The following is a 17,952-nucleotide window of genomic DNA, read 5'->3' on the forward strand; positions in this document are numbered from 1 at the left end:
TGCCGTAGCTACCCGTCACCTACAGGGTGCAGGCGCATCGACTGAAACCCGGCCATCTAGAGACACGCCGGGGCTTCTGTGTAGGTCGTAAGCTAACGTCGCGGCGCTGCCTCCACGCGTATGTATGTACAGAGCCCGGGCGCCGTTGCTTGCTCCGCGCGCCTGCGTTTGCTGTCTGTCTGTATGTAGGCTGGCGTGCCCTGATTGTTTTTGTACATATGTAGAGCATTCTGTAACTGCCTGCTCGCCCGTCTGGCTGGATGCCTACCAACTACCAACCAGCACCCTCACTGCCCTGCCCTGCCCGCCTAGAGTAAACGCAACCCAGGCAGCACTGCGCGTAAACCCAGCGACCCGGTTTCGCGTCCTGGCTCTTCTTTCCTTCAAGCACACACAGCAAACTGGATAAGGCCAGCAAAGCAGCGGCGAAAAACAAGGCGATGGATGAAGAGAAAGAAGAATAAGGGAAGGGAAAAGGAAAGGAGAAGAAGAAGCGGGATAGATACCATTCGAGCACATTACAACCTAGCGCCCCTACCTAGGCACCCGCCTACACGTCCATCCATCTGCTTCCATTGGTATCCCGCCCCGCTTCGACCCGTGCCGTGCCGTGCCAAAACGAAACGACCAGCTACGATAGCCAGAACCCTCAATCCCACCGAAACGCCGCCGCAAAGTTGTTATACCCATCATCTTCACGCCCGCCCGACGCCCTAGATGCTCTGCCTGCGTGCGTACTTCCGTGTTTGTTTGCTCGCTTATAAAAAAAACCACAACCAACGGGCTTTCCTCCCGCTTTGTGCACTGCAGCGCTTGATTAAGTAATGTGGACGTATAAAGTAAACGTAAAAGTAAAGGAAAAGTGAATGAAAAACCTGAAGAAGTAGTGGTAGATGGCAATGCGTCCATCCATTCATCCATCTACCTGCCTAGCTGGCATTGTCTTCGTGGTTGGGGTATTAAGTCGCCTTGTCATATCTCGCTCTCTCTCATACGGGCACACACAACACAGCACCGCACGCGGCGCGTGCGTGCGTGCGTGCGTGCGCGTGTCCATCATTTTCTTCTTTTTCATCAGCTCAGCGCAGGTCGTGGCCCCAGAGCTCCATCCCTACACGCCAATGTACCAGAGCTCGACGCCCAAGACGTCGAACTTGGTGCCCTCGTCGCTGAGCGGCTCGTTCCCGAACGTGGGGCACGCGCTCGACACGCCTTCCTCGAGGTTGTCGTCGAGCCAGAGGCCGTAGTGGCCGTCGCTGCGGACGCGTTAGCTAGCCTGTCTGTGACAAAAACAGACGTATGCGCGGGGAAAGAGGAAGAAGAAGGAAAAGAAGGAAAAGAAGAAGAAGAACAAGAAGAAGAAGAAGAAGATGATGATGATGAACAAGCACACTCACCCGCCGCCAACACTCAAATATCCCTGCTCACAAAAAATCATATAGTCATTCACGCCGCTATAGGGAAACGCCTTAAAGCGGATGCGCTCGGGCGTGCTTGCGCCGCTGGGGGCGCCGCTCGCCGGCGGGCTGAGATGCTGCTTCGGCTGCGAGATGCTCGTCATGCGCTGCGCGTGCGTCGTATCCTCCGACGGCGGCGGCGGGAGGGAACTCAGCGGAGGGAGGCCGGGGAGGACGTGCGCGCGCCACAGAAAGCACTCGCCTGTGCCGTAGAAGTGCGGGTCTGGGTGCGGGGGGTCGGAGAGGTAGGCCCCGAAGATCTGTGGGGAGGGAGAGGGTCAGCTGTGTTTTGCTGTGCTAATACCTAGGCAGGTAAGGCGATAGTGTGTGTGTGTGGGTGTGTGTGGGGTGCAGTGGTTGCGACTTACTCCGCCACCCTCGTCCTTGACGACAAGCACGTAGCCGCCGCGCCTCCCCCTCAAGTCCTCGCACTTCTTATACAGGGTAGCCAAGCTGACGCCGTCCTGCTCGAGACTATACGCGAGGGACCAGTCCTCGCACAGCTGCAGGCGGGCCGGGATGAGGAGGCGGATCTCCTCGGCCAGCTGGCGCGTCAACAGGCGACAGTCGGGCGGGGTGCTGTCCTTCCAGCCGGAGAGCAGCAGCGGCGACAGCGGCGGCGGCTGGAACGGCGACGACGCGTGCCGCCGCGGCGGCGTGTACACGCCCTCGACGCCCGACACGTTGGGCTGGATCATGCTCGTTGGGCGCGCCCCGCCGTTCCTCCCTCCTCCTCCTCCTCCTCCGCCGTTTTTGGCCGCGTTGCTCGTCGGCTCCGTCGACATGCGCCGCAGGAGCCCTGTCACGGTTTTCGATACCGGGTACGTGAAGAAGGAGGCGGTCGAGTTGGAGCCCGTGGTCGACGAGCGCGCGTGCGACGGGCGGGGGTTGTGCGCTGCCATGTGCGGGGATTGCGGGTCCGCGGGGGTGCAATTGGGTGGGATGATGTTTCAATAGTCGTGTGGCGCGAAGAGAAATCGAGTCTTGGGCGGGAGGGGAGAGAAAGGCGGTATTGTTGAACGCTGGCAAAGGCGTCGTCAGACCAGGTTTCATCATTGCCAAGGCGGGCGCGCGCTTCCCCGGAATGTGGCTCCAGCGTCTTCACATGTGGCAATGATCGTGTCAACTCTATCATCTGATATCTTATGGCTTACCCTTGTCCTCCACCGTCTCGGCCGAGCCCTCTTCTTCCTCCTCCCCTTCCGCTGCCTCCTCTTCCTCCCCCGTACTTCTCAGCTGACCGCCCTTGCGCTTCGGAATCACCTTCATGAACGCCTCGCCCCAGTCGCCGCACTTGAGCCACTCCACCATGATCTCGTTGACGTGGTTCGTCGCCAGCACCGCCCGGCTGTTCATCTGCAGGAACTCGCCAATTGGCAGCTTGGCCGTCTTGACCCCGCGCTCCGTCGCCCGCTTGTGGCAGATGCCCTTGTAGCGGTTCTTGTCCACCAGCCCGCCGACAATGTACGTGCTGTAGGGCTTGAGCTCCGTGAGCGTCTCGGTGCCTTCGGACGAGAGATAGATGACCTCGCCCTCTTGCTCGGCCGGCTGCTGCTGCTGCTGCTGCTCTGCCGGCTGTTGCTCCGCGGGCTGCTCTGCCTGCTGCTCCACCTGCTGTTCCGTCGACTGCTGCTGCTGCTCCTTCTCTTCCGTGCCCCCCATGGCAGTATCCTGTCCAGCCTCCCGCTTCTTCGCACACACTGCCAGAGCCCCCGCAATCTCCCCTCCCCGCGGCTCCCTCATCCACACCTTTGCCTTCTCCGCCACGTCCATAAAGTCCTCCTCAAACACGCGGAAGCCCTTCCAGTTTAGATAGTGTTTATTGAGCAGACCATCAAAGCGGTCCTTCAGCTTCCCACCAAAACTGCTGATAGCGAGATGAGCGCGGAACTCTGCGTTCCTATTGTCAGAGTAGCAGCGGGTGATCTGGCTGCCCAAGCTCTTCATCTCCTTGTCCATCATGAGGTCGTCGAAGCTGCAGTCGAAGATGAAGGTGACGGGCAGCTGCTTGGCGCGCTGGTTGCGCGTGCGCTCGGCCTTCTCGCGCTGCCGCTGCGTGGGCAGCGGGTTTGCGCCCGCCTCGTTCGGGTTCGCTGCCCGCGCGGCTTGGTACTCTTCGCGCTTGCGCGTGCGCGCGGCTTTGGCCTTCTCGCGCCGCTGCACCTTGCGCTCCTCGCGCCCGGCTTCCCACTCTTGTTGCCGTCGCAGCTTCTTCATCGCCGACTTGGACATGGGCTTCCCGCTCTCGTCCAGCTTCATATTGGTGGGGTTTGCGGGGCTGGCGTCGGCGGCAGCGGCAGCGGCGGCGGGCTGCGCATTCACGTCGTTGTCGTCGTCTGCTTCGGCCGTGGTCGTCGTGCTGGTGTTGGCCGCAGTGGAGGGCTGTTGTTGTTGTTGCTGATCGCCGTTTGGCGGGGCATTGGCGGTGCCGGCAGCCTCAGAGGGCGCAAACGACGCCTCCTGGAGCTGGGGGCTATGCTCGCGCTTCTGCATCTTGCTAGGTCTCTGCTCGTCGGCCATGGCTGCAATGTCGTGCAAAGCGCGCAGCAAGAGCGCGGAGGGGGGGACGGGCAAGAAATCTCGCACCACAACACCATCGGCGAAGCGCGCGCCGAGCACCCGCGCTAGAGCCAAGCCCTGGTTTGCCGGCCGGGCGACGTCCACCATCGGCCCATTCAGCGTACAGCTAATTGACGCGACACAACATCACCGGCACACGCACGCCCAACCACCACCACCACCACCACCACCAGCGCAATCCGCACCCCACAGGCGCCGAAGCCGCCCGTTTCTCCCCATCCCCCGTAATCTGTCGCAGCCGCGCCCCCGCGCCGCTCCTCCTCCTCCGCCGCAACCATGCCCCAGGATATGCCGCCCACCGGGGGCTACGAGCCCGTCCAGTACCGCCGCAACCTGCCGGCGCGCGGCTTCCGGCCATCGGTGTACGTGGCGGGCATTGGGCTGCTGATGACGTACGGCTTCTACAAGCTGGGCAAGGGCATCAGGGAGCACAAGTGAGTAGTAGTAGTGCGCGTTGCGCCATTGGGCGTGCAATTGCCCGTTTTTGCGGGTGTTTTTGCGGTTCTTGGGCTGACGTATATGTGTGTGTTTGTGTGTGCAGCGAGCTCGCCCGCGAGAAAATGTGGTCGCGCATCCACCTGATCCCGTTGCTGACGGCCGAGGAGGACCGCGATCTCGTGCGCAGGCATCTCGCTAACCAGGCCCGCGAGAAGGAGCTGCTTGGCAGCGAGACCAAGGTCTACAACAGCGACAGGTGCGTTGGTCCTGCCGCGTGGGCGTTGTCCATCACATTGTCTTTTTTGCTAACGCTAGGTGGTTGCTGCAGGTTCGTGCGCCCGACGTTTGCCATCACCCCCAGGGAGGTGTCGGACTAGATGGCCAGAGAGAGAGCGTGTGTGCAGGGTCCGGCGCGCGTACGCTTGTGTACATATTAGCGTCTGCAGAGGGTTGGGCCGGGCGAGTCCTGCTGCCCATGCGAGAATGATCGTTCGAAGAACTTGGTGATGGTGATGCTGAAAGTAGTGATTGAGTTTGAATTCCACGACAGGAACTGGTATCCCCATGCATTTCCTTCCTTGCACACTTTCTGCTGGACACTGCGTTCCATGTTTGCTCCCATTTCGTGCCAATTGGATGGTGCTTTGATTTTTTGAGCAACCCATCCATTGACCGTCACCAGTCTGTTCTATCAAGCTGCGAAATATCAATTGCTAGCCGGCCATGCCATATGTAAGCTCTAACCACAGGGACACACCTTATTTTATTTATCCACGACATTTAGCTATCAAACCAAGCTCTCACAAACCACACCATACACCACAGCAGCAACACCAAACCACCCACGAAATGCCTAAAGCACCCCAAGCCCACCCCCAACCCGTTAGGTAAAACCATCCCACCAATCCAACCCCCACGCAACAGATCAAGTCAACCAACGAACCATTCCACCCTCATTCGACTTCATATCCGCGCAGCTATCTCAAATAACTCCCTTAGCAAAGCCCACTCCAGTGCCCAGCCTTCTGTACGGGCCATCGATGCAGCATTCCTAGCTACCTACAACAGGGGCAATGACGAATCGCGTCTCTATTCTTTTGTTGGCTGGTTACCTGGTTAGACCGGGGATGGCTACCTAGGTAGAGGAAAGAAAGCAGACAAGGTCACGTGCCTGCCTGTGTACAATATGTACCTAGTAATGCACGGACCAGCACCTCCCCAGCACCTCGTCACCACCACAACCACCACCCTCCACTTTCCGATTAACCTAACCCAGCCCGTTGGTGCCGTCCCCAAGTCCAACGCCAAAGCGAAAGCCAACGCCAAAGCCACCACGTACGTCCTCCTAGGTAGGTACCTAAACCCACGGTCCAAGCGTCCCGCCCGCGTCGGCATCGGCCGCCTCCGCCCGCCGCGCCTGGCATTGGCACGCCTGCCCGGCACCCGCTGCGTAGGGTAGGGTCTCGTAAAGCGGACGGGCACAAGCGTCGTGGCATTAAGGCCTGGCTCTAGCTCTAGCTGTGGCGTGTACCCCGGCCTTAATGCGTTTTGGTGGAGTTTGCTTGCTTTGGCTGGGGTAGCGTGGGTGGTTATGGATGGTTAGTATAGACGTATGCAGAGTCAGAACAAAGCAGAGTCACAGAGCTTGTAGACACGTCCAAGGTATAACGCAGCGCCCCTGTCCCTGCTTTCCAAATATATCTTATAAAAACGTAAACCTGTCGCTCGCACGCACACAACCCTTCCCATCCCACTGCCCGTGCCTGCTGAGGTAGGTAGCCATATCTGCAGACAGGCTGTTTGGTCGCGGTTCTGCGTGCGTACGTCCGTACGTAAAAACTCACAACCCTACGTACCCCGTACCCGACAACGCGGGTCGGGTCGGCTCGTTCCTGCGTTCGGTTCCGCTGCGCTGGGTTGGCCGACTGCGGACTGAGTAAGTGGCTGCCTGCCTGCCTACGTTCCTACCGCTGCATAGTGTGCTTGGTGGGTACGAGGTCTTGGCGGTGGGGAAGGCTGTTCGTGTGGCTTGGGTTGTTGGTGAGTGGGTTGGGGCTTTGCTTGTGGGCTGTTTTGGGACGTGGGAGGGTTATGTTGAGGCTGGGGAGAGGGGAGAGCAGCCAGCACAATCCGAGTAAAAAAGCAACCAACCAACCAACCAAGCAGCAACCGCTGCGTAAATCAGACAAGTAAATAGGTAAATAGGTATCTCACATGGGGCGGGTATCGTAACATCATCATAACCACCAGGAACAAGGCACTACGGCCAATCCGCCGCCTTCCGCTCTTGACACACCTCCCACCCCACCGTCGGACTACTCCTACCACTCCTCGCGGCACCACCACGGCCCTCATCCTCCTCAGCCGTAGCCGCTCTCTCCCTGCCCCCACCCCCATCCCTGTCCCTACTCCGCCCCCTTCCCCCCTTCTTCCCCACATCCCTCACGCTCCGAAACGCCCTTAACCCGCCTCTGCCGCCCGAGCTCGAGCTCCCCGACGAACTGCTCCTCGAGACAGCGGCGTCCTGGCCCCGCCCCACCTCCACCACTGCCACATGGCCGGTGGCAGCGTCCTTGCCGCCGATCTCGCGCCCAGCCAGATCGCGCAGCTCCATTGGCGGCGGCGAGGCCGTGGGCGCGCGGCCCTCCTCCGAGACGTTGATGTCATACTCGACGTGGCGCCAGACCTCGAGCGGGCCGCCGGAGGTGGTATGCGCGCCGCAGTAGAAGGCCTCTTCGCTCGGGCTAGTGAGGCGCTTGTTCTGCGACGAGGGCGGCGACGGGGGCGCCGCAAACGCGCTGTGCGACACGCTGCTGTGCAGCGAGTGCACGGTCTTTGAGCCGAGCGAGCGCAGCTTGCTGAAGCCCGCCCCGCCGGCCGAGAGGTGCGTCGAGTGGTGGGCTAGGTGGCGCGAGCGGCGCGACCGCGTCTTCGACTTCCCCTCCCCGTAGTACGCCTCCCCGCTCGTGGGGGGATACGCGCCCGGTGTGTGGGAGTCGGTCCACTCGCGCGAGGCCCGGCCTAGGATCCGCCGTAGCAGTGGCCAGCAGCAGGTTGCGTTGGCGACGTAGATGCCTGTGCTGCTCTCGCGCACGTACCAGATCATGTAGACGATGGAGCCCGGCAGGATCCAGTTGTAGACTTTGTTGAGGACCGAGGCGACGATGTTGAAGACGCCAAGGCTGAAGACGGCCACGAGCAGCGCTTTTTTGCGCGGCTTCATCTGCGCGCGCAGGATTAGGGGGATCGGGATGCAGAACATTAGTATGTCTGTGGATACGTTGAAGACCAGCATCGTGATGCAGTAGTGCCCGTAATGCGCGCATTGCTCGTTCGAGGGCGGCAGCGCCCAATACTGGTTAAAGGGCCGGCACCAGACTCCGAAAAACGTCACTTGGACAAAGACGTAGGCGAAGACCATGTACCCCGCGAGGATCTTGTTGAAGGTGTTCTCGCGAAGCCCCCGCGTCATGCGGTGGTAGAGGATGAGAATGGACGCTGCGGCGGGTCAGGTCAGAAAAGAGCTCGTGTCAGCCGTCAAGGCCGCGTCGTACCTTTCGTTCCCCATTGCGTGTGAATCATGCACTGCTCCACCGCCAGAGTGATCTTGCTGCCAAAGATTCGGCTCTGAACCTGGTCTGGGTGCTTGAGAACCTCGGGGAGATCCGCAGGATCCATCAAGTTCGAAGCATAACGGACGTTGAACTGCAGCAGCACTATCAAAGCTGTGTAGAACAAAAATGTCACTATCATGACATAATCATCCGCTACTTTTGTCAGCAGTGCCATTGAGCGCAGAGAAAAACAGAGACTTACACGCCATTTGTTTGATTGAGCCGGTCGTAAGTGCGCGAGACCATCTGCGTTTCGTTAGCTAGACCCAAAGCATCAAGTTGGGGGCAACCGACATCCTGCCGACCATAAAGAGCAACGCGATAACCCAGAAGACGATGCCCTCGACGAGCATCTCTTCATGAGTGGGGTCGCCATTTGCCATCTTTCCGAGCCCGTTGACGGGGTTGCGTCGCTACGGTGGTCGTTGAGAGTTCAAAAGATGACGGAACACAGCCCAGAGCTACCTCGCCTAAAAGCGCGGAGAGTAGATGGGCGACAGTTAACGGAGCCCAAAAGACAGCGTGCCGCGGCCGTTATCCGGAGTGGACTCTGATTCGAGGACTAAGGCGGGGCACGAGGCGAAATGATGATCGTACACTGAACGGCAAGAGAGCGGCGGGCGACGATGACTTCCATACGCAGCACCAGGAGTGGGGCCCAAAGGGTCTGGCGGTGCTTTATCAATAACTTGATGCCGAGAGAGCTGGGGCACGCAGAGGACTGGCGCCAGGCCTGACTCGACGCTCGAAGCCGTTTTCGGGATGTGATGGCAACTATGGGGGATCCACGGGGCACCTACAGGACAGTGGGGCGTGATGGGTCTGCAGCTATTAGGCCAGACGGGGCAATTCTGCGTGCAAGTCGTCTCGGTGCTCTCTCGCAGCCCACAGAGATCCGCGTGCCCACGTGCGGGTGATTATGGGAATGGCCAATGAATGAACGATTGACAGGACTGAGACAGAAATGCGCCTGAACGAGACAACGAGCGACGACGACAATGCACATGCAAAGAAATTAAGCAAAGAAAGTCTGCTTTAGCCCAGGCTGAGCCCCCTGGTGACGAAAGGCAAGATATTCCCGCGAGGCTGGCACGACAGGACTTTGTTCCCAGCAGCTGCCTGAAGGGGGCAAGCAAGCGAGAGAGGGTCGGCGGCGCCCCATGGATTCGGGCCTGCAAGGGCCACTCTCGAGGCCTGTGAACATGGTCGTGCTGTGCGCGCCTCATTGGAGTGGAGTTTAGGTAGCGGAAGCCCCGGACTTTGGCTGCGAGACAGGGAGCTGAGGCCGTCAGATGGCCGAGGTCGAGGTCAACGAGGTCAATTGAGGGAGGATCTGACGCCAGCACAGAAAACCCCAATACATTGGTGATGAGAGAGAGATGGCCGACAAAGGTAACAGAGAGAATGGACTGTGGAGCGCGCCAGACACGTGGAAGGTCGTTCCAAGCCGGCGTTAAGGTCGACGATCCAAATGAATTTTGCCTCGCGCTACTGACTCGTGCTCGCCTATCTCGCGCGCGTCGGCCCAATTCTGCCGGCGACGAAACAGAGGCGGGACGATACGCGCGCGCACATCATAGGTAAACCGCCGCTCCACTGCATGACGGCATGTGTCTTGACCACCTTTGGACGAGTACCAACCAACGCCATTGCCATCTGTCTCACTATCACCCCCTTTCTCTGTCCGAGCCTCTCCCGCAACTACAATACTACTTACTACTATACACAACATCCATCATAACAATCTCCCAAAACCAGCTAGCACCAATCCCTCCTCCTCCTCCATCCTCCCATCCTCTTCTCATCAACCATCATCCATGATCCCAAAATCCAACCTCCCAATCCATTAATCAAACCTGCTTCCGCTGCGCGCCGCTCCCGCCGCTCTCGCCATTTAGCCTTTCGGCTGGCCTGCGCCGCTTCCATCGTCTCGCGCCCCCTGTTCCCGGCGCCAACGGTCATGCCGATGGCCACTCGCGTCTACTCGTACCCTCCCATGCCTCCTCGTAGCCGCAGTTACTACGTACTACGTAGGTAGACACGCGTGCCCAGCCAATAGCCGCACACAACACACAACCACGGGGCACCTAGCCACGAGGTCGCGCGCCCCGGCTCTTGCCGCCCGACTCGCGCCTCCGATACCGCGCGACGCTGCGTCCCCTTCCCTAGCCACTGCGTGCTAGCAGGACGGACGGGAGCGGAACGAAAAGCGAGAAGGAGTGCGTCTGCACAGTAGCTCTGCACAGTGGTGTGATGCCCTCGTTGTCTAGACCCTTCCCTCCTTCTGTCAAATACCTGGCTGTGCGGCTCTGTCGCGAGGGATTCTCTGCAGCGGCTAGGGCGGCGGCGTGGGTGGTGCTGTGCGGCTCTGCCTCTCCTACTCTTACTCCTACTCCTACTCCGTCCTACGCAGGTAGGTCGACATTCCGTCACGTTGTGTGTGTGTGTATGTGTGTGCGTGTCCAGACAGATGGGTTCGTAACCTTACGCAGATGAGTTACTCCTCCTACATATAGGTAGGTGTAGGCAAACAAGACAAGGAACTGCACCATCCACCCCACCCCACCCCAATCCCCGAGCACATCGCTCTCCCCACCCACTCCCTCCGCCCGCCAAGCGCCAAGCGCCAAGATCGCGCCATTCCGCTCCTACCCAACCTGGCATGCAATGGACCCGCCTCCTGCGCGATCCTCAAATGTAATTTCTATGGGCTGGAGGATGGATGCTGGAATTGCTGTTTGGTTTGGGTTAGGATAAACAAAGTTGGGCAGGGGAATGTCGAGCAAGAGGAGGGGGACGTGAGCGCTGAGCTGAGGATAAGAATGGTGGGTTGCGCGATTCTAAATAGCGATGTTGTGTGTGATGTTCGTGCTGGGGGTGGACAGATGGTTCGTGGGCAGATGCCTACATGCGGCTGCATGCACTGCACTGCACTGCACGAACCATTCTGTCTCCACCCCGACCAGACCAGACCATACCATCTCTTGACACTTCGGAACAGCCCAGCTTACAGCGCTTGCTCCGCCCCGCCCTCGCGAACCCTCCCCATCTTCAATTCCTCCTCTTCCCACTCGTCCACCACCAACCTCGCCACGTTCCGCCCCATCAACGCACTCGTCTCCATGGTGCTAATAAACGGCTCAATGCCACCCGTATACCACAGCGCGCGATCCAACCTGACCTCATCGAATGTGACGCGCGGAAACTCATACGGATAGCTGTGCCACACCTTCCTATAAACCCAGCTCACATCCGTCTCGGGCAACTCGTACTCCTCGTCCTCAAGCGGTTCAGGCCGGCCCAAGATCTTCGCCATGAACGCTGCGCTGAGCGGCTCCGCCGAAAACACCTTGTACAAATGCTCGGCGCGGCCGGCCGGGATGGCGGCCGAGCCCGGGTGCCGCACACGCCGCAGGTCGCTGATGCTGAAGAAGCCGGCGCGGCCGGGGAAGCGCGCGGAGCCGCGCGGCGACTCGTCCGCACCCAGCGTCGTCAGGATGACTTGCGGGACGCGCGCTCCCGCCTGCAGGTTGAATGCCGTGGGCGAGAGCGCGTGCGGCGACGTGAACAGCGTCACGTGCAGCGTTACGTAGGGCACTGTGTCTGGGACGTGCTCGGGCTCGGGCGTGATGGCTAGGTCGGCGAACTGGTATGGCGCGGCGATGATGACGCTGTCGAAGCGCTCTTCTTGCGTGGTCGAGACGCCGTTGGCCGTCGTCGTTTTGTGCGCCAGTGTGTAGCTGCCGTCGGATTGCTTCGTGAGCGCGCTGACCGTCGTGTTAAGGTGTGCGGAGGTGTTGCTGCTGGCTTTCAGCATGTTGGCGAAGATCTGCCAGTTGCCGCCGGCAACGGCCATGGCGCCGTCAGTGGCCATGCAGACCATAGTGATGAGGCCGTTGATCATGGGAAGGTTCTGCGCGTAGTTGACGCGGGTGCTGTCGACAATCAGCCCATCGCCATCCTCTTCCATCTTTGACTTCCCATAAACCTACCTCGCCTGCACCACTTCACGCGCAAACTTCTCACCAATGCCATTCTTCCTCAAAAACTCCTCCCCCGTCGCCGCACTCGCCTCCACCAGCCCCAACTCATGCGCCTTGTCCGACAAGCTCTTAAACGGGAAGTGCGGCGCGGCATACATTTCTAAAAATTTACCCACCGTCTTCTTCATCAGCTGCACCGTCCGCAGCGGCGCAAGCCCATACCGCCAGACCAGCTTCGTCTTATCCCACCAGCCAAAGTCATCGCTGCCAGTAAAGACAAACTCGTCCCCGTTCCAAATGCCAATGAAGTCGCCGCTCCCGAACTTGTCGTCCTGCCAGGTGCCGGCATCGCCGTCAAACGAGTCGTAGCCTGCGGTCGAGAGGTTGAACCGCGTCACCGCGTCCACTAAGATCTTGTTCACGGAGACGAATATGCTGGCGCCCAGCTCCACAGGCAAGGATGGCGCGTCCCATACGTTCACCGTCATGCTGCGCCCCCCGACGTACGCCGATCGCTCGAACACCGTAACGTTGGTCGGAATGTTTGCTTCGGCTGCATATTGCGAGATATGGTAAGCGGCGGACGAGCCGCCGGCGCCGGCACCTGAAAGCGTTGTCAGTTGTTGACCGGGAAGCTGGGTGCGAGCTCAGGGTGGGGAACTGAGGTCCGGAGATGGTGTGGCGCACCTATTATGGCGACTCTCTTAGCCGGGACATCTTCAAATGTGCTGAGATGCGCTTGGTAGTTCTCGACGTGATGGTTTGCTTGGGAAAAGGGCAAGCAGACAGCTGCTAATGTTAGACTGAGCAGCATGGTGGTTGGTGAATGGATGGTCCGGAGAGCAGGGAGCTCGTTCTAGGCTGATGTATGAGGTCACACAATGACAGGGGTCTTGGTAGCCTTGGTATTTTATGAGACAAGGTCAGCCAAGCATTCTTTCCACCCTCAGTATTGTAACTGGTCTCCGAGGAATTCCAGGTATTTAGGAGGCTTTCCCAGTTCACAGGTACGGTGTAGTAGTAGTCAGGAGTCTCCAAGCAAGCTCGACAACACAGAGCAAGGATCTTGAATCGTGCAATTGGTGCCCGTGCGCACCAGATAATCGTGCTCTACCTTAAGAATCTCAACGCCAAAGACCTGCCAACGCTATGATCGCGCAATTCAACCGTTTTATACTCATACTCATAAGCAAGAAAGGAAACTAGATTACGCTCCCTCGCTGCCAAACTCGAGGGTCCATTCCGAATTCCTCTTGAGGTCTTCTTGGCTGACCGTGGGCCGCGAGCTCTTGATGGCCTTGATGAAATCTTTGATCAAGAGTGGCGGCTCCAAGAGTTGATCGGACTCAACGTCGGTCCACGACATTTCCTTGGCGCCCTGGTCACCAGGAGAGCAGGGCGTGAGCTTCTTTTCGCCCTCGACAATGACCTGTGTGGTGTCAGATGGCACTTTAGGTTCTTCCAGTCGTCTCCACTTACCTCCTTGTAGTGCGTGGCCGTCTGAATCTTCCGCACCGGCTGCATCAATGCATCCTGCACCGCAATACTGATATCACTACCGGAGTAGCCTTCGCTCAGCTTGCCCAGCTCCCTAAAGTCCTCCGCCTTCAGCGCACACGGCGTCGAGCCAACAGCAAGCTCAAACATCCTCGTACGCGCCGGCAGATCAGGCAGACTGATGTGCACACGCCTCTGGAAACGTCTCCGGATGGCTGCATCAAGCTGCCAGGGAATGTTGGTAGCGCCGAGAATCAAGACACCCTTTGAGTCCTTGCCGACACCATCCATTTGTACCAGCAGCTCCGTCTTGATACGCCGTGATGCTTCCGACTCGCCTTCACCGCGAGGGCCGCAAAGGGCATCAATCTCGTCGATGAAGATAATGGAAGGCTTGTTTTCTCTTGCCATGTTGAAGAGCTGCTTGACAAGCCTGAAATCGTCAGTTAAGCTCGCCGTTAGGCTATATAAACTTACCTTTCACTCTCTCCCATCCACTTCGACACCAAGTCACTGCTGCTGACACTGAAGAACGTGCTGTTTGCCTCAGTGGCGACCGCCTTTGCCAAATAACTCTTACCCGTACCAGGAGGTCCGTAGAGCAAGATACCCTTCCACGGCTGCCTCTTGCCAGTGAAGAGGTGCGGGAACTTGATAGGTAATATCACGGCCTCCTTCAGCGCCTCCTTCGCCTGCTCCAAACCAGCCACATCCTCCCACTTAATGTTGGGCTTTTCCGACAAGATTGCTCCCGCAAGCGCGCCGCGTAGCTTCTTGCTGTCCGGGTCCTCGTCTTCCCCATCATCTCCGCCGGATCCCTTCCCCGACCCACCAGCAACCTTACCATTCGCACCCACCGCTCCCGGCTTCTTGCGATTGCTTTTATCTTGTTCTGCTAAATGGTTCTTGAGCTTCTCCGCTCGCTCCATGTACTCGCCGACCTTGGCGCGGATCATCTCCTTCGATTTAGCGTTCTTCTCCCATTTCAGGGCCAGCATGAAGAGCTCGAGGGCTTGGTAGTAGAGCTGGTACGCTTTCTCGTAGTCGCCAGAGGTATCGTTTTCGATGGCCTTCTTGACCACATCGATCGCACGGCCAAGGAAGTCGGAGCCGCTCATTTTGACTGTGGGAGGCGAGATATGGACTGAGGTAGTGTGCTGCCTGCTGCCTAAGGCTCGAAATGCGCGAGTTGTGCGTCCGTGGTGGTGAGATCAAGTGCAATCGCCACGAGGGTTGCGACGGGGCTGGGAGCAAGTGCGACAGCGGCTTGCAAAATGCGATCAACGGCGGTGTCGCAGATGTGATGGCGGACTGGGTTGCCTCGGCGCGAGTGCAGAGAGCTTTGGCCGAAACGGTTAGCGCCCTGGATACTATTCCGCCGCAAGAGGCATACCAGAGAGCTGATCAGTTGCACCAAGAGCGGAACGCGTTGCGGGCGGAGCTTTTGTTGTTGTTGTCGTTGTGCAGATCGATGTCACCATCCGCTTTCCACCCCGCCAACGCCAAGGCTCCAGAAACGCGGATGCGCCGCGGCCTTTGAACACAACCCCCAAGTCTCCCCCACGTCCACATCGCACCCTCCCCGCACCCCGTCGAGATGGCGTCGCAGCAGAAAGAGCTGCAGGACTTGACCGACGAGTTCGCCACGCTCCAGACCGGTAATTTGCCCGTGCCCCGAGTTGCGAGTTGCGCACCGGACTGACTTGCCCGCAGAGCTCCAAAGCGTTGTCGAGGCGCGCCAAAAGCTCGAGTCGCAGCAGCAGGAGAACATAGGCGTGCAAGCCGTATGTCTTTCCCGACACTATGCAACCGTTCCAAACTCACATCCCCCAGGAGTTTGACAAGATTGCCGACGACGCCAATGTCTACAAGCTCGTAGGCCCCGTCCTCCTGAAGCAGGACAAGTCCGAGGCCGTCATGGCTGTCAAGGGACGATTGGAGTTTATTGAAAAGGAAATGTATGTGGTTACAGGAAGACCGGGTAGAATATGCGGGCTAATGGCGGCGGCAGTAAGCGCATTGAGGACCAGATCAACGAGATCCAAGAGAAGAGCGAAAAGAAGAAGATGGATGTAGGGCACCCACACCCTTGGATAGAATACCCCAGTAAGGCTGACACGACTTGTCTCGGCAGGTCATTGCTCTGCAAACCACGATGCAGCAGCAGGCACAGGCTGCGGCCTCATGAGAGAAGGCCTAGACATGGCCAGGAACTATTTTCAACCCACCCCGCATGGCGACATCCACGGTGTCGACGGAAACCACCGACCCGTAGACTGAGCATGCTCCATGGATTGACACAGCATCGCAGACAAACTAAATATGCTTCCATGGTATCTCAGTTCCGGTCGAGACCTGAGAACTATGCCTGCCTCACCGACGGCAGGAGCGCGACTCAGACAGAAGGACCGAGATGTATTCAATGCCAAATTCCGATATACCTCAAATTCAGCTTACTTTCATGGCCCTGGATTCGCTATCAACACGTCTTCGATATGGATCACTTTCTCACAGCTTATCATCAAGATGCTCACGCTATGAGCCAAAAGTACTATATTCGCCTGCATGTAACAAGACTGATCGATTCGCGCATGCTACCAAAGAAAAAGTTCCCTGGCTAAAACTCCCAAACCTTGACATGTGCGTCCTGTCCCAACATCGTTTATCCAGAAATTCGTAAGTATCGTGGTATCGGCGCCAGGCCGTTCACCGACGCACAAGGTAATTCGGTCCAAATTCCTTGTGCATATCGTCGACGATGAGGCCGCTAGTAGCGTGGTCCTAGGTAATGTAAGCTTTATGCTTAATTTGCTGGAGCAGGTTGCAGACTTACATCAGCAGCTCGACTGACTCCCGAAATCATATCCCCGTGGTTGTGCTCGCATGTGTCAAGCCGATGCGGATAATGATGGACCGCTTGGACTTTGGTCGGATGTGCTACAGGGTCTTGTTCGACGTCAAATTGGCCCATCTCCAAGGTCCGTCTCCTGAGCCGCATGTTCCGCTCCATGGCACGGTTGGCGTACATGTCCTCGATTTCAGCCCTGGCAATGCTGCGCTCGACAGAGTAGTCCACGAGCCACAGGCACGTCGCAAGTAACATCAGACCGGTTGCTGCCCACGCCATTGCCAGGAACTTGTCGCCTTTGGCTGCTACAAGACCAGTCTCTGCTCTAGATTGGTTGATTTTCTTGACAGCTTCGATCATCACACCGGTAATGATTCCCGAGGCGAGTCCCAGGCCGAGGAAAGCAGTCTATATCATCAGAAAATGCCTTTAGATCCTGATTGGAGTACTTACGGTTGCAAGGCCAAGGTTGATGAAAGAGATAGTAGTTCCATGGATTGGCCGGCGCAAGTCCATGATTACCGCCACGATGCTCAGAACTACCTCAATTGCTGCTGCGGCAAGTCCCATGCAAAGCAGGAAAAACGTGGCCTTGTAGGCGTCCTTCATCTTACTACCAACTGTGGTAATATCGCCTTTGAAGGATACGGCGATAGGGCCCTCAGATTGCGCTTTGAGCACCTCTATTGGATCAAACGAAAAGAAGGCCATTCCCGTGGAACAGCTAATGAGGGTTTTCGAGCCGTCAGACTCGAAGTTGCCTTCGCAGTAATTCATCACGTGGACGCTATACCACGCATGATCGCCTGTGGTCGCCGAAGCACTACCAGAGCTGGCGTCTGTGTTCTTGTAACTGACAATAGTGTTCGTACCATTTTCACTCCGGAGAAGCTTTGAAATATCCAGCTACCGACAATCAGTCATTTGCTTCAGAGCAGACCAGCACACACTAACCGTCATGATGCTGGCATCCTCGAGGAAATCTGGTTTCCAACCAGCGAAGAGACAAAGGAAAGAAAGGATGGTGGCGGCAATAGTGCAGAGCACCGAAACGACAGCGGAGACTCTCATGTTAAGCCTGGAGTTTGATGTGGAAGAGGGTTTGAAATAGCCCCCTGGACATATATCTCGAAAAAGAAAAAGAGTGTAAACCAATGAGAGGAAAGAACGACTGTCTGGCAAGTGCAGTGGGAAAGAAAATGCGATGATCCACAGGACTTTATTCAAGTGAGTGTCGAAGAACAGAGGGTGTCAATAGTCAAGGAACTTTTGGTGTTGAACAAGGCAATAGACGAGGCCCTTATGACGACGATTTATCTACAAACAGTGGGTCTTCCCCATTCCACCATGGACGAGCACGGCTAGACCAGCGATCAGATCTCCATACTCCCGGCCCAGGAATGGCTATTTCGAAGTGAAAGATCTCGACGTCCACTTAAGCAAGGCCCGCAGTCAGGCTGAAGAATTGTAACTCCTAGAGATGTCTATAAGCTTTTCGATCAGACACAGGCAGGACTGGCTGACTGAGCACAAGG

At 57.8% G+C, this 17,952-nt stretch overlaps 9 protein-coding genes across 9 annotated transcripts; 3 read left to right on the forward strand and 6 right to left on the reverse strand.

Moving 5' to 3' along the window:
- Positions 1 to 472, forward strand: K452DRAFT_147478 (uncharacterized protein). The gene has a single exon (XM_033535498.1). It carries the CDS (start codon positions 125 to 127, stop codon positions 407 to 409), a length of 285 nt encoding a protein of 94 aa, XP_033400499.1. The 5' UTR covers positions 1 to 124; the 3' UTR covers positions 410 to 472.
- A 639-nt stretch (positions 473 to 1,111) lies between these two features.
- K452DRAFT_209698 (uncharacterized protein) lies at positions 1,112 to 2,305 on the reverse strand (the record flags this gene model as incomplete). The annotated part of the gene is made up of 3 exons (XM_033536149.1): positions 1,112 to 1,256; positions 1,398 to 1,717; positions 1,826 to 2,305. Coding segments are annotated over 3 exons (945 nt in total), but the record flags the coding sequence as incomplete, so codon positions are not given.
- Positions 2,306 to 2,551: 246 nt separating this feature from the next.
- On the reverse strand, positions 2,552 to 4,221 carry K452DRAFT_285122 (uncharacterized protein). Its single transcript, XM_033540060.1, has one exon. It carries the CDS (start codon positions 4,122 to 4,124, stop codon positions 2,601 to 2,603), a length of 1,524 nt encoding a protein of 507 aa, XP_033400501.1. The 5' UTR covers positions 4,125 to 4,221; the 3' UTR covers positions 2,552 to 2,600.
- A 92-nt stretch (positions 4,222 to 4,313) lies between these two features.
- K452DRAFT_223043 (uncharacterized protein) lies at positions 4,314 to 4,852 on the forward strand (the record flags this gene model as incomplete). The annotated part of the gene is made up of 3 exons (XM_033536588.1): positions 4,314 to 4,471; positions 4,579 to 4,731; positions 4,804 to 4,852. The coding sequence occupies 3 exons, from the start codon at positions 4,314 to 4,316 to the stop codon at positions 4,850 to 4,852; spliced, it is 360 nt and encodes a 119-aa protein (XP_033400502.1).
- A 1,805-nt stretch (positions 4,853 to 6,657) lies between these two features.
- K452DRAFT_316711 (uncharacterized protein) lies at positions 6,658 to 8,710 on the reverse strand. Its single transcript, XM_033543994.1, has 4 exons — positions 8,384 to 8,710; positions 8,292 to 8,335; positions 8,030 to 8,242; positions 6,658 to 7,973 (listed from the first exon to the last, which is right to left on the reverse strand). The coding sequence occupies exons 1-4, from the start codon at positions 8,470 to 8,472 to the stop codon at positions 6,736 to 6,738; spliced, it is 1,584 nt and encodes a 527-aa protein (XP_033400503.1). The 5' UTR covers positions 8,473 to 8,710; the 3' UTR covers positions 6,658 to 6,735.
- A 1,952-nt stretch (positions 8,711 to 10,662) lies between these two features.
- Positions 10,663 to 13,033, reverse strand: K452DRAFT_316712 (uncharacterized protein). The gene is made up of 3 exons (XM_033543995.1): positions 12,760 to 13,033; positions 12,082 to 12,676; positions 10,663 to 12,024 (listed from the first exon to the last, which is right to left on the reverse strand). Exons 1-3 carry the CDS (start codon positions 12,884 to 12,886, stop codon positions 11,097 to 11,099), a joined length of 1,650 nt encoding a protein of 549 aa, XP_033400504.1. The 5' UTR covers positions 12,887 to 13,033; the 3' UTR covers positions 10,663 to 11,096.
- A 96-nt stretch (positions 13,034 to 13,129) lies between these two features.
- Positions 13,130 to 15,023, reverse strand: K452DRAFT_245924 (uncharacterized protein). Its single transcript, XM_033537999.1, has 4 exons — positions 14,963 to 15,023; positions 14,047 to 14,909; positions 13,552 to 14,002; positions 13,130 to 13,501 (listed from the first exon to the last, which is right to left on the reverse strand). The coding sequence occupies exons 2-4, from the start codon at positions 14,685 to 14,687 to the stop codon at positions 13,280 to 13,282; spliced, it is 1,314 nt and encodes a 437-aa protein (XP_033400505.1). The 5' UTR covers positions 14,688 to 14,909; positions 14,963 to 15,023; the 3' UTR covers positions 13,130 to 13,279.
- Positions 15,024 to 15,118: 95 nt separating this feature from the next.
- On the forward strand, positions 15,119 to 16,188 carry K452DRAFT_285127 (uncharacterized protein). Its single transcript, XM_033540061.1, has 5 exons — positions 15,119 to 15,227; positions 15,283 to 15,353; positions 15,403 to 15,527; positions 15,581 to 15,641; positions 15,704 to 16,188. Exons 1-5 carry the CDS (start codon positions 15,167 to 15,169, stop codon positions 15,755 to 15,757), a joined length of 372 nt encoding a protein of 123 aa, XP_033400506.1. The 5' UTR covers positions 15,119 to 15,166; the 3' UTR covers positions 15,758 to 16,188.
- Positions 16,189 to 16,372: 184 nt separating this feature from the next.
- K452DRAFT_266904 (uncharacterized protein) lies at positions 16,373 to 17,488 on the reverse strand (the record flags this gene model as incomplete). Its single annotated transcript, XM_033538816.1, has 3 exons — positions 16,373 to 16,825; positions 16,871 to 17,323; positions 17,372 to 17,488. The coding sequence occupies 3 exons, from the start codon at positions 17,486 to 17,488 to the stop codon at positions 16,373 to 16,375; spliced, it is 1,023 nt and encodes a 340-aa protein (XP_033400507.1).
- Between the last annotated feature and the right edge of the window lie 464 nt (positions 17,489 to 17,952).

Source organism: Aplosporella prunicola, assembly GCF_010093885.1.
Source record: "Aplosporella prunicola CBS 121167 unplaced genomic scaffold K452scaffold_6, whole genome shotgun sequence".
In the NCBI taxonomy this organism is placed as follows: Eukaryota; Fungi; Ascomycota; class Dothideomycetes; order Botryosphaeriales; family Aplosporellaceae; genus Aplosporella; species Aplosporella prunicola.

Excerpts from the sequence above, each read along its gene's own strand:
- K452DRAFT_316712 (XM_033543995.1), bottom strand. The coding sequence starts at position 12,886 with ATGCTGCTCAGTCTAACATTAGCAGCTGTCTGCTTGCCCTTTTCCCAA. Across the intron at positions 12,677-12,759 it reads TAAGAGAGTCGCCATAATAG|GTGCCGGCGCCGGCGGCTCG; the intron begins GTGCGCCACACC and ends CAACGCTTTCAG. Across the intron at positions 12,025-12,081 it reads CGTGAAGTGGTGCAGGCGAG|CACCCGCGTCAACTACGCGC; the intron begins GTAGGTTTATGG and ends GATTGTCGACAG.
- K452DRAFT_285122 (XM_033540060.1), bottom strand. The coding sequence starts at position 4,124 with ATGGTGGACGTCGCCCGGCCGGCAAACCAGGGCTTGGCTCTAGCGCGG.
- K452DRAFT_147478 (XM_033535498.1), top strand. The coding sequence starts at position 125 with ATGTACAGAGCCCGGGCGCCGTTGCTTGCTCCGCGCGCCTGCGTTTGC.
- K452DRAFT_316711 (XM_033543994.1), bottom strand. The coding sequence starts at position 8,472 with ATGGCAAATGGCGACCCCACTCATGAAGAGATGCTCGTCGAGGGCATC. Across the intron at positions 8,243-8,291 it reads CTCAATCAAACAAATGGCGT|CGGATGATTATGTCATGATA; the intron begins GTAAGTCTCTGT and ends TGACAAAAGTAG. Across the intron at positions 7,974-8,029 it reads CACGCAATGGGGAACGAAAG|CGTCCATTCTCATCCTCTAC; the intron begins GTACGACGCGGC and ends GACCCGCCGCAG.
- K452DRAFT_285127 (XM_033540061.1), top strand. The coding sequence starts at position 15,167 with ATGGCGTCGCAGCAGAAAGAGCTGCAGGACTTGACCGACGAGTTCGCC. Across the intron at positions 15,228-15,282 it reads GTTCGCCACGCTCCAGACCG|AGCTCCAAAGCGTTGTCGAG; the intron begins GTAATTTGCCCG and ends ACTTGCCCGCAG. Across the intron at positions 15,642-15,703 it reads GCGAAAAGAAGAAGATGGAT|GTCATTGCTCTGCAAACCAC; the intron begins GTAGGGCACCCA and ends TTGTCTCGGCAG.
- K452DRAFT_245924 (XM_033537999.1), bottom strand. The coding sequence starts at position 14,687 with ATGAGCGGCTCCGACTTCCTTGGCCGTGCGATCGATGTGGTCAAGAAG. Across the intron at positions 14,003-14,046 it reads TGGATGGGAGAGAGTGAAAG|GCTTGTCAAGCAGCTCTTCA; the intron begins GTAAGTTTATAT and ends TGACGATTTCAG. Across the intron at positions 13,502-13,551 it reads CGGCCACGCACTACAAGGAG|GTCATTGTCGAGGGCGAAAA; the intron begins GTAAGTGGAGAC and ends GACACCACACAG.